General features: G+C 36.7%; 1 protein-coding gene across 1 annotated transcript in view; it reads right to left on the bottom strand.

Moving 5' to 3' along the window:
• Window positions 1-13,562, bottom strand: part of LOC106084663 (probable serine/threonine-protein kinase DDB_G0282963) — a 174,442-nt gene that overhangs the window by 34,278 nt on the left and 126,602 nt on the right. The window contains exon 2 of the mRNA XM_059370834.1: window positions 12,488-13,506. Within this exon, the coding sequence (XP_059226817.1) occupies window positions 12,488-12,622 (135 nt within the window). The 5' untranslated portion in view covers window positions 12,623-13,506. The remainder of the gene's footprint in view (window positions 1-12,487; window positions 13,507-13,562) is intronic.

The raw sequence follows: 13,562 nt of genomic DNA, 5'->3' as shown, positions 1-13,562 counted from the left end.
TAAATACTAAAGTTCACCTCCAATGATCACACCATTTGTTAATAAAGTTGTAGTTTATTTTTGTCCATTACCTAATGAATGTTATTTAAAGCACTCAAAAAAAAAAAAAATGAAGTAAATAACAATAAACTTTACTATTCAAGTTAACGGACACCAGGTAGTAGAAATAAAACAAACAGCCCCGACCTTGGCCTTTCCATAACAGAGCAATAGATATGCGTAACTTGGTATATTTCTAAAATACGAAATCGGTGAGAACGAGTTGGTCACATTCGATTTGCTCGTTATTCAAACATTACACTTTATGCCGGCAATGGATCTCTCACGGCGGCGTTGGAGGTGTGAAATGTGGCGATTACTGAAAAAAAAACTTAAAAAAATGCTAAATTAAATTCAAATGAATAGTTGCTCGTGATAATTCTCTATGACATTGTTTTTCAATACGTTTTTTGTGTGGAGGAATCATTAAAAAAAGTCATTTTTTTGCTTTCAAATTTGTTAATGAAACAAGACAGAACAAAACAAAAATGTGATTTAAGCATAAAAAAATCACAAATTCATTGTTTTCCGCGGTCTTTTAATGGGAATTGTGATGGCTTAGCCTCGTCTCTCGTAAGAGATTCTATATCCGCCGCTAACGATTCATTAAATGCTTGCCGCTGCTCTGCTCTCAAGCACATGCTGATGATTCAAAAATCACTTTCGATTGTTTTGTGTGTGTTGTGTGTTGGCAAACTTGAAGAACAAACTCCATTGTAATCGATGCCGGTCGGCTGTAAGCGGATGAAGGGGATTGGATCGTAATGACAGTTCATTACCAAACCGAAGTTTAAGCTCAAAGTTCAAGACACTCCACTTGCTTGCCATGTGAAGCTAATGTTTGTCGTTACAACAAAAGCGAGTGGAAAAAAAACGCCAATTAGTATTTGACTTCACACCCGAGTATTCTGATTTTTTAAAATGTGTTTCAGTGACAATGAAACGTTCTCTTCAAATGACAGTTACACCTGCTTATTTGGTTAACATACATTTTTCGTGAGACTATGATCGCACCTTTATGTGCCTTAAAAAAAATTACACTTCGTGACAAAAGTTTGAAAAGAAACCGGAACTTTAAATTAAATACTCCAAAATTGTTTAATGCTGACATGGAGCATAAATATGAAGAAAACTAAGTCAAAATGTCTTCGAGAAAAAAAAAAAAACTAAAAAAAAAGAAAAAAATTTTCAAATTTTGGTTATGAAAAATAATATATTACAGTAACAAATATTCTTATGATTACAATAAAAATATTGACAATAATAATAAAGATGTTGTGGCAGATCCAATTAAATCAACTGAAAACACACTGAGTTTCCCCGGACTAAATTGTTGCACAATGAGCCTAAAGATTGTTGGTAGATGTAGTTTCCGCAGAGCTTCTTCTTTCATACAAACAATATATGCATGTGCATTAGGGTGGGTCAATTTTTCAATTTGGCAAATTTTCGTATTAATATTCCATTGAGGAATAGCGGGAATACTTCGCTCACATCAATGAGTATTTAGCTCATTGATAAGGGACCTTCTTCTTATTGCCGACTACGAATGGAGTGTCTCAGAGCGAAGCAATTTGTAAACAGATAAATATAAAAAATCTGTTTCAACCACGAAGTTAATTGATTCAATTAAATTTTTAATAGAAACTGCTTCAATCACCGTTTATGAAGAAGCACTTGAACACATTTTCAATTAAAACAAGTAAGAGCGTGTTAAGTTCGGGCGGGCCGAATCTTATATACCCTCCACCATGGATCGCACTTGTCGAGTTCTAAGCGCAGTATCTCTTTTTAGGCAAACAAAGAATATTGAATAAGAACTCCTATACAATTGGAACTATTGGGTTGCCCAAAAAGTAATTGCAGATTTTTCGGTCGGCCAAATAAAGTTGATGATGACCAAATCAAAGCATTAATCGAATTGGATCGTCATGTAACTGAGCGTGAGATAGGAGAGAAGCTAAATATACCAAAATCAACCGTTCATTATCACATAAAAATCTTGGACTGGTGAAAAAGCTCGATATTTGGGTACCACATGTATTGAAAGAAATTCATTTAACAAACCGAATCAACGCTTGTGACATGCACCTTAAACGCCATGAATTCGATCCGTTTTTAAAACGAATTATAACTGGCGATGAAAAATGGATTGTTTACAACAACGTTAGTCGAAAACGATCATGGTCCAAGCATGGTGAACCAGCTCAAACCACTTCAAAGGCTGATATCCACCAAAAGAAGGTTATGCTGTCTGTTTGGTGGGATTGGAAGGGTGTGGTATATTTTGAGCTGCTTCCAAGGAACCAAACGATTAATTCGGATGTTTACTGTCAACAATTGGACAAATTGAATACAGCCATCAAGGAGAAGCGACCAGAATTGGTCAATCGTAATGGTGTCATATTCCACCAGGACAACGCTAGACCGCACACATCTTTGGTCACTCGCCAAAAACTGAGTGAGCTTGGCTGGGAACTTTTGATGCATCCACCATATAGCCCTGACCTTGCACCATCAGACTACCATTTATTTCGATCTTTGCAGAACTCCTTAAATGGTAAAACTTTCGGCAATGATGAGGCTATAAAATCGCACTTGGTTCAGTTTTTTGCAGATAAAGGCCAGAAGTTTTATGAGTGTGGAATACTAAATTTGCCAGGAAGATGGCAAAAGGTTATCGAACAAAATGGCAATTATATATTTGATTAAAGTTCATTCTAAGTTTTATTAAAAATGCATTTACTTTCTTTTAAAAAATCCGCAATTACTTTTTGAGCAACCCAATATATCAAGTTATAGTCTGATTCCGACCATAAATGAATGCAGAATATTGTAGAATTGATTGTGTAATATTTCAGTTCATTCGAATAAGAATTACGCCCTTTGGCGGCTCAAGAAGTAAAATAGAGAGATCGATTTATATGGGAGCTGTATCAGGCCATAGATCGATTCAGACCATAATGAACACGTATGTTAAAGGTCAAGTGAGAAGCCGTCGTACAAATTTTTAAGCAAATCGGATAATAATTGCGCCCTCTAGTGGCTGAAGAAGTCAAGACCCCAGATCGGTTTATATGGCAGCTATATCAGGTTATGAGCCGATTTGAACCTTATTTGGTACAGTTGTTGAAAGTCATAATAAAATACGTCATGCTAAATTTCAGCCAAATTGGATAGGAATTGCGCCCTCTAGAAGCTCAAGAAGTCAAGACCCCAGATCGTTTTATATGACAGCTATATCAGGTTATGGACCGATTTCAACCATGATCAGCATAGTTGTTGGAAGTTATAACAAAATATGTCTCGCAAAATTTCAGCCAAATTGGATAGGAATAGCGCCCTCTAGTGGCTCAAGAAGTCAAGATTCAAGATCGGTTTATATGACAGCTATATCAGGTTATAGATCGATTTGAACTATTCCTAACACAGTTGTTGACAGTCATAACAAAACACGTCATGCAAAGTTTCAGCCAAATCGGATAAGAATTGCGCCATCTAGAGGCTCAAAAAGTTAAGACCCCAGATCGGTTTACATGGCAGGTATATCAAAACGTCTACCGATATATATGACGATCAAGACGCATATTTCGAGGTGTTACAAAAATAATGACGAAATTAGTATACCCCCATCCTATGGTGGAGGGTATAAAAATCTGTTTCAATCACGTAGTTAATTGATCGAATTAATTTTTTAATAGAAACTGCTTGAATCACGAAAATGATAGCAATCACCGTTAATGAAGAAGCACTTGAGAACATTTTTAATTAAAAAAATTATTGAAATTTTTTACAGTTTAAATTAATTTTTCAGCTGATCCAATTAAAAAATAATTTACATTTTTGGATTTTTCAATTTATTTTTTAATTGATCCAATTGAATTAGTGATTGAAATGTTTTTTAAATCTTCATTTAATTTTTCAATTGATCCAATTAAAAAAGTGATTGATATTTTTTGAAAATATCAATTACTTTCTATGATATATGGTACACAGATGTTATCTGCCTGGAACATGAACTTGAGATGCGTTGCTTGGCCAAAGGTCCTAGGGCACTTCTATAAAAAAAACTCCTCCGCGGGGGTTTTACAAAAAATGCCGGGTATCTGGTAGGGGCCCCCTATAGATATGTTGTTGTTGTCGTAGCAGTGTGTTATAGACTGAGGTGGCAGTTTTTGGCTGATGAAGGACTACATCTGGTTTATCCGGTCGCCATAAGTTGGTCGAAATGTGGGAAAATATAGTCATTATTTGGTTTTGATACCCACCACCATAGGATAGGGGTATTCTAATCTAGTCATTCCGTTTGTAACACCTCGAAATATTCGTCTAAGACCCCATAAAGAATATATATTCTTGATCACCTCGACTTTCTGAGTCGATCTAGCCATGTCGATCCATCTGACCGTCCGTTTGGCGAAATCAGATAGCGAAAGGGTAAAGCTAGCCGCTTGAAATTTTTTGCACATATACTTAATACTAATGTAGGTCGTTGGGGTTTACTCCCATATAAACCGATCTCCCGATTTGACTTCTTGAGCATTTACAAGCCTGAATTTTTGTCCGATTTTACTGAAATAGAGCACGTAGTGTTTTGTTATGACTTCGTGCAACTGTGCCAAGTATGGTCTAAATTATTACCTATTACCTATATTACCTAATATAGCTCCCATATAAACCGATCTCCCGATTTGACTTCTTGAACCTCTGGAAGCCATATTTTTTGTCAGATTTGTCTAAATGTCCGATTTTTGCACGTAGTGTTCCTTTTAGACTTTAAGCAATTGTGCCAAATACGGTCCGAATCGGTCTTTAACCTGATATAGCTCCTTTATAAACCGGTCTTCTGATTTCTCTTCTTGAACCATTACAAGCCGCAAATTTTGTCCGATTTGGCTGAAATTTTGCACGTAGTTTTCTGTTTTGATTTCCAACAACTGTGCCAGCTACGGTTTGAATAGGTCTATAACCTTTTATCGCTCCCATATAAACTGATCTCCCGATTTGACTTCCTGAGCCCCTAGAAGCTTCAGTTTTCATCCGATTTGGCTGAAATTTTGCATGTAGTGTTCATTTATGAATTCCAATAACTGTGCCAGGTACGTTCTGATATGGTCTATAACCTGATATAGCTCCCGATAAAAGCCTTGTTTATTACCCGATTTCTCTGAAATTTGAAACAGTGGGTTTTTCTGAGGCTCACGATATCCGACCTTAATAAGGTTCACAACGGTTTATAATTGGATATATCTGACAAAATATCAATATTTTGTTCTACAAAATTGAATGGTGACATATATATTAGACCACTCAATGTCCTTGCCTAATTTGGGTGCTTAAGTTATCCAATTTTCACCGGATTGTGACGATATGGAGTTTACATATATACCCGAGGTGCTGGGTATCCAAAGTTCGCCTTTTTACTTGTTAAAGTTTTTTTTTTTAATCACATCTCTTTAGCTTTGTTTTACCCAATGTCCTGGTGTAAGACATGCCAACTTATTGCCAAAATAATCAACTACTTCCAACTGGAAATTCCATTGCATGGAACTGAAAAGCTACTTCAGCTGAAAACATTCAAATTTACCCACAGCATTTACAGTGGAAAAACAACATTTGCAATTAACGGACTTTAACAAATTGTCGTTTTTTTTATCTTTTTTTGGGAAGCATTGCAAAAATGTATGCAAGTACCAGCTAGCTTACTTCAATGAACAAAAAAAACCAATTAAATTGAAATTGAAAACATTTGGCATGATATGAGGACGTTGATAAGACTTCAAGTGTTAAGTTGGCAATAAAAACTCTTTTTTATGGACTTACATTAAAGAGAAACGCAAAAATAATCTACATACGACCTTGAAAATTAATCGAAATATTTTTTTTAAGGGGAAGAGTTGTGGTATGATTTGAGGCCTTTTTATACCCTCCACCATAGGATGGGGGTATACTAATTTCGTCATTCTAATTGTAACTCCGCGATATATCGGTCTAAGACCCCATAAAGTATATCTATTCTTGATCGTCACGACATTTTAAGTCCATCTAGCCATGTCCGTCCGCCTGTCCGTCCCTCCGTCTGTATGTCGAAAGCACGCTAACTTTCGAAGGAGTAAAGCTAGCCGCTTACAATCTTGCAGAAATATTTCTTTTTAGAGTAGGTCGGTTTAGGCAATATCGGTCCATGTTTTGGTATAGCTGCCATATAAACCGATCTTGGGTCTTGACTTCTTGAGCCTCTAGAGGGCGCAATTTTCGTCCGTTCGTTCGTTTTGGTGTCACTTTCAACAACTGCGCTAAGTATTTTTCAAATCGGTCCATGTTTTGATACAGCTGACATATAAATCGATCTTGGGTCTTGACTTCTTGAGCCTCTAGAGGGCGCAATTTTAGTCCGATTTCACTGAAATTTTGCACGTGATGTTTTGGTATCACTTCCAAACACTGCGCTAAGTATGACGGAAATCGGTCCATGTTTTGATATGGCTGCCATATAAACCGATCTTGTATCTTGACTTCTTGAGCCTCAAGAGGGCTCAATTTTCGTCCGATTTGACTAAAAATTTGGAACGTGGTGTTTTGGTATCACTTCCAACAACTGCGCTAAGTATGACGGAAATCGGTCCATGTTTTGATATGGCTGCCATATAACCGATCTTGTATCTTGACTTCTTGAGCCTCTAGAGGGCGCAATTTTCGTCCGATTTGACTAAAAATTTGGAACGTGGTGTTTTGGTATCACTTCCAACAACTGCGCTAAGTATGACGGAAATCGGTCCACGTTTTCATATAGCTGCCATATAAACCGATCTTGTATCTTGACTTCTTGAGCCTCTAGAGGGCACAATTCTCATCCGATTTGGCTAAAATTTTGAACAACGGCATCTCTCATGACCTTCAACAAACGTGTCTAGTATGGTCTGAATCGATCAATAGCTTGATACAGCTCCCATGCAAACCTATCTCCCGATTTTGCTTCTTGAGCCCCTACTAGGCGCAATTCTTATCCGAATGAACTGAAATATTACCCAATGACTTCTACAATGTTCAGCATTCATTTATGGTCCGAATCGGACTATAATTTGATATAGCTCCATTAGCATAACAGTTCTTATCCAATAATCTTTGTTTGCCTAAAAAGAGATACCGCGCATAGAACTCGACAAATGCAATCCAAGGCGGAGGGTATATAAGATTCGGCCCGGCCGAACTTATCATTGTTTTCTATAACAAGGAAAGAATTTGGTACATATCTGCTATAGAAACTCTTAGTAGAAGTCACGAAAAAAACTCAACATGAAAAGTTGCAGCCAAGTTGGATAAGAATTGTACCATTTATGAGGATCGATTTGTAAGGTACTCGATATAGTCGTAGGAGAGATCGCATTGCATTTCAACAAAACTGTTTGAAACCTCTTGGGTACTATAATTTTTACCCTCCGTTATGGTTGTTTTTATAAGACCTTTTAAATAGAATTCAAGCGGATCTGATATACAACCGCTTTCTACGTTTAACAAAAATAGTTGTCTTCCTTATTTATTTTTCAAGCGAATTGTTATTTCTTTGCAATTATTATAATCGACACACATATATACAAAAGTTTTAAGTATATATTGCTATATAAAACTCAGACATATTAATTCAGTCATATCGTTAATATAATTGCTATTAACAGCTATTAATCTAGTTCATATGATGTTTTTTTTTATAGAAATTCTTTAATATAAATATCTTTATACTGATTTTTGCGGTCAACAAGAACTAAACCGCAGTTAAATGGGTTATCATACAGGGACCTAAAGTTAGACCGTGCCAAATCGTTTATAGCATTAATTAAGGTATGAGTAGTCCAAGATCTCTTAAACATTGAAAGCTATAAATAGAAACGAATATTTCCAGCCAAATCGAATAAACCTTAAGAATACACACAACCAGTCATCAGACTAACAAATGTGGAAGAGACGGATAAACCAGAGGCATGCGCAGTTTATCCGCAGCCTCTTACTAAAGATGGTGTTTCCGATTCAGACTCAGACAGCAACAGTGTCAATGAGTTATCGCAGCCGAATAGAGAGATGAGGACTGAGGATGCGAGACTAGCAGCACAATCGAGCGAAAGTGTAGGATGATGGAAGGGGTAGAACTGACATTCCAAGCACTTCTACGGAAGCTGGTAGGAAAATCAGATCTCCCGAAGAGCATAACACTGCTAAAACACTGGAAAAAAAACAAGTAAATAAGGCGTTACGTTCGACCGGGACGAACTTTGGATATCCACCATATCGGGTATATATATAAAACCCATTTCGTCACAATCCGGTGAAAATTGGATAACTAATAATAAGTATCCAAATTAGGCACGGACATTGAGTGGTCTATTATATATATATCACTATTCAATTTTGTAGAACAAAATATTGGTCTTTTTTGGCAGATATATCCAATTATAAACCGATCTGAACCATATTTGGGGCGGATATAGTGAGGCTCAGAAAAACTCACGGTTTCAAATTTCAGCAAAATCGGGTAATAAATAAAGGTTTATGGGCTTCAGTCCGCTTATCGGTAGATCGATCTATATGACAGCTGTATCTAAATATAGTCCGATCAGGACCATATTTAGATAGGATGTTGGGAGGTCTTAATATACTCACTGTTTAAAATTTCAGCGAAATCGGTAAAAAACTAAACATTTTACAGGCCTCAGACCCCTTATCGGGAGATCGGTCTATATGACAGCCATATCTAAATATAGTCCGATCTGTACCATATTTGAGTGGGATATTAGGAGGCTAAAAACTGTGCACTATTCTAAATTTCAACAAAATCGGATAAAAAATAAAGCTATTACGGCCTTTAGACACTTTATCGGGAGATCGGTCCATAAAGCAGCTATATCTAAATATAGTCGGATCTGTACCATATTTAGGTAGGATGGTGGGAGGTCTTAACCTACTCACTGTTTCAAATTTCAGCAAAATCGGATAAAATATAAAGCTTTTATTGGCTTCAGACCCTCTATCGGCAGATCGGTCTATATGACAGCTATATCTAAATATAGTCCGATTGATACTATATATATATATATATATATATATATATATATATATATATATATATACATATGGTCTATATGACAGCTATATCTAAATATAGTCCGATTGATACTATATATATATATATATATATATATATATATATATATCTCACCCAAGGTCGGATGTTAGTAGGCTCAAAACTGCGCACTATTCAAAATTTCAGCGAAATCAGACAAAAAATAAAGCTATAATGGCCTTCAGACCCTTTATCGGGAGATAGGTCTGTATGACAGCTATATCCAAATATAGTCCAATCTAAACCATATTTAAGTCAGTATCTGGGAAGCCTAAAAAATACTCACTGTTTCAAATTTCAGCAAAATCTGATGAAAAATAAAGGTCTTATGGGCATTAGACCCTTTATCTGAAAATCGGTCTATATAGCAGCTATGGTCCGATTTGGCCCGTTCAAGAACTTAACCAGCGTGCCTAAAAAAGACGGATCTGTGCCAAATTTCAGCTCAATATCTCAATTTTTGAAGGCTCTAGAGTGATTAAAACAGACGGACAGACACACGGACATCGTTAAATCGTCTTAGAATTTTACGACGATTCGAAATATATATACTTTGCAAGGTCGAAAATTGATATTTCGATGTGTTGCAAACGGAATGACTAAATGATCGCCTATCCTACGGTGGTGGGTATAAAAATGATAAATTCGATTAATTATACACTGCACCACCACAGTGGTACAGGGTATTATATATTTGTTTGCAACGCTTAGAAGGAGAAGAGCTAGACCCATCGATAAGTATACGGATCGGGTTAGAATGTCCGTCTGTCCGTCCGTCCGTCTGTCTGACTGTCCATGTATTCTTGTAATCAAGGTACAGGTCGCATTTGATGTTCGATTTTCACAAAATTTTGCATAAGAGTCTATTTTGGTAAAAGGACGAACGCTATTGATTTTGAAAAAAAATCGGCCCAGATTTAGATATAGCTCCCATATATAACTTTCGTATGATTTGACCTGTAAAGGCTGTAGAAGGCACAAATTTGGTCCGATCTTTACAAAATTTGGCATGGGCCGTTTTATTCAACGTCCTCATATGTGTGCAAAGTTCCATAAAAATCGGTCCAGATTTAGATATAGCTCTCATATATATTTTTCATCCGATATGCCCTTTTAAAGCTGTAGGAACCGCAATTTTGGTGCAATCTGTACCAAATTTGGCATGAAATGTTTCGTGTGACTTCCCAATATGTGTGCAAAACTTCATCTAAATCGGTACAGATTTTGATATAGCTCCCATATATAATTTTCGTCCGATTTGACCTGTAAAGGCTGTAGAAGGCACAAATTTGGTCCGATCTTTACAAAATTTGGCACGAAGTGCTGTTTGTGATGTCCCAATATGTGTACAAAATTTCATCATAATCGGATCAGATTTATATATAGCTGTAGAAGCCACAATTTGGTCCGATCCTTAGAAAATTTCGCATGGGCCGTTTTATTCAAAGTCCTTATATGTGTGCAAAGTTTCATAAATATCGGTCCAGATTTAGCTATAGCTCCCATGTAATTTTTCATCCGATATGGCCTTTTAAGGCTGTAGAAGCCACAAATTTGGTCCGATCTTTACAAAATTTGGCATGGGCCGTTTTATTCAACGTCCTCATATGTGCGGAAAGTTCCATAAAAATCGGTCCAAATTTAAATATAGCTCCCATACATATTTTTCATCCGATATGGCATTTTAAGGCTGTAAAAGCCACAAATTTGGTCCAATCTTTACAAAATTTGGCATGGGCCGTTTTATTCAACGTCCTCATATGTGTGCAAAGTTCCATAAAAATCGGTCAAGATTTAGATGTAGCTCCCGTGTGCAAAATTTCATCAAAATCGATTTGGATAAAACTCCCATATATATATATATTTTATGCGTTTTGACTTTTAAGGCTGTGGAAACCACAATTTTCGTACCATCGTAAGAAAATCGTTAAAGGTTCTATTCGATATTTTAATAGGTATGCAAAATAAAAGTCTGACTAAATTTGGATATAAGTGCTATCTATTAAAAGTATTACGTATACTTGGAGGTGTAGGGAATTATATAGTCGGCTCCGCCCGACTTTTACCTTTCCTTACTGGTTTTTAAATTGAAAAGGTTTTTATTTTGAATTACATGTTTAATTCAATTTTTTCTATAAAAGGAAGTGGAAAAGCTTCTTCCTTTGAGTGGTATTTTAAAGCAGTTATTTCAGCGAAATCGGGTAATAAATGAACCTTATATGGACACAAACCTGTTAATTGGAATTTCGGTCTATAAGGCAGTCACATATATCAAAATATGGTGATCTGAACGATATTCGAAAAGGAATTGTAGAGGAAATTACAACTTCCGAAAAATCGGGCAATAAATACCCTTTATGGATAAATAAGACCTTAAATCGTGAGATCGGTTTATATGACAGTTATATCCAAATATAGAATGATTTGAAGAGTTTTTAACAGGAGTATCGATGGTCTTAACAAAATGCACTTTTTTAAACTTAAGCAAAATTCCGCAATAAATATGGCTTTTATGGACATAGAAGAATCTTTGGAAAGTCCATTTGAATGCTTAGCAATAGGATCTGGAAACAATTGCCCCAAGATTTAATAAAATGTACCACGGTAATTTAATGGTGTAATAAAACATCTGAGAAACCAGCCAACAAACGATAAAACTCGAAAATTTAAAATAAAATAACGATTGTTTTATTTATATTTAAGCCAAAACGCCCGTTTCAGTCGCAATTCTTATTTGAATTTCTTTTATGTTTATTTAAGATTTCAGCCAATTCAAAAAATTCTAAATAACAGTCACTTCCAGACATAACAAAAAATTTCTCAAAATATTGCAACATGACTCGAAGTTTTGTATTTCATAATATTGCGTTGAATACTTGTCATTAACAAAATTTAAGAAATTCTTTGTAATTCCAGTTTACTACTAAATTCACTTGCGCTTAGCAAAGGGTCTTGGCTTTTGGAGACTCCAGGCTATTAAGTTTCCCACAAATTGCTGAATATGCAGACCAACTTCAATGCAAGTAGTGTAACGTATGCCCACTCGTCTCAAGCCACTGATCAACAATTAGTAATACTGACGCACCTCTAGCAAAGTAGTGTTGTGCCAAATACTCGCTCACATGCACGTAGAGACACACACACACACATGCACACTCAAATTGAAATGCAAACACTGCAAATTAGTGTGAGAACCTAACCTTGCCCACAAACCAGATCGGGTGGTAAGAGGGTGGCGTCATCGATAATGACTTGGAACGACGCCACACAATATCCCCCATTAGCATGTTTTATGCGTTAGCAATTTTATCACCACTTGGCGTCTTAGCTTACCTGGAAAATCATATAGCCTGAGTCATACATCCAAAAGTCATCCAAAGTGTGACCGGGCTTAGACAACTGTATGGCCAGGCACTGCTTGAGAATTAATCGGCAGCGCTGGGGTCCACCTGGCGATTTGGTACCCATAATTTGTGAATTATTTGCAGGTTTCAGGTTAAATCCAATGGTGCTGTTATATGTTGCCGGTATAGTTGTCACTGCTGGCCACCACGACGCCACAGAGTTTACTTTAAGCCGGTCTTGGGTAAAGTGTGGAATGGTAAAGCTGTATGGCCAACTGGCTGGTGTTAAGCCGGTGGCTAATTTGTTGTTCTATTCTTGTTTTTTGATTTTCTTTACTTTGCTGTTAGGCCCGGGCGTTAAACGTTAGACGCTTTAATTTTTTTTTTTTACTATTCTTCCGGGGTTATGTCGAAACACTACAACTTGTCAAACGGGTGATCTTTTTTTATTGCTATTTTTATTTTCTTCTAAATTTTTCTGTTATTTTTGTTCACTCACACTCTATAATCGGCAAGTATTGACGCGTCGTTGTACTTGCACACACACGCGCGCGCACCAACATCACCTTGACATCACGCGCGCACACTCTACACTAAACAACAACAGCGGCGGCGGAACGGCTACGAAATTCCAGAGATTTTCGCAAAACAACGCACAACGACAACAGACGGTAATCAACTGACGAAACCCGGTTGGGATTCCTTTTGGCCAAGTCGTCGTCGTTGTTGCGGCTGCAGCTCTTCGTTTACTTTGGCAAATCGTTTTACTGACCGATGTTATTCGTTTCGAGTCGTTCTCGGCCTAGACTTTAGTTGTAAGCAGCATAACAGCTCTCTGTTGCTTTTTCCACCAAGCTGGGAGAATTGTCGGTTGATGTTGTAGTATTTTGCTTGCTGCTCATATGTTTTCTTGTACTCTCAATAACTTCATTTACTCTTTCTTCAATGCTGTCTGCGTTCAATTCTGCCTCTGCATTCATTCCCCATTGGCGGCTGCGGACAGCTCTGCTGCAATGAGACAACCATAAAAAAGAGAACATCATGAGTGTGGGGTTTTTATCAAA

The sequence above is a fragment of the Stomoxys calcitrans genome, chromosome 1 (assembly GCF_963082655.1).
Source record: "Stomoxys calcitrans chromosome 1, idStoCalc2.1, whole genome shotgun sequence".
NCBI lineage: Eukaryota > Metazoa > Arthropoda > Insecta > Diptera > Muscidae > Stomoxys > Stomoxys calcitrans.
Note: the sequence above shows the minus strand (reverse complement) of the source record. Positions and strands in the feature narration are given on the sequence as shown.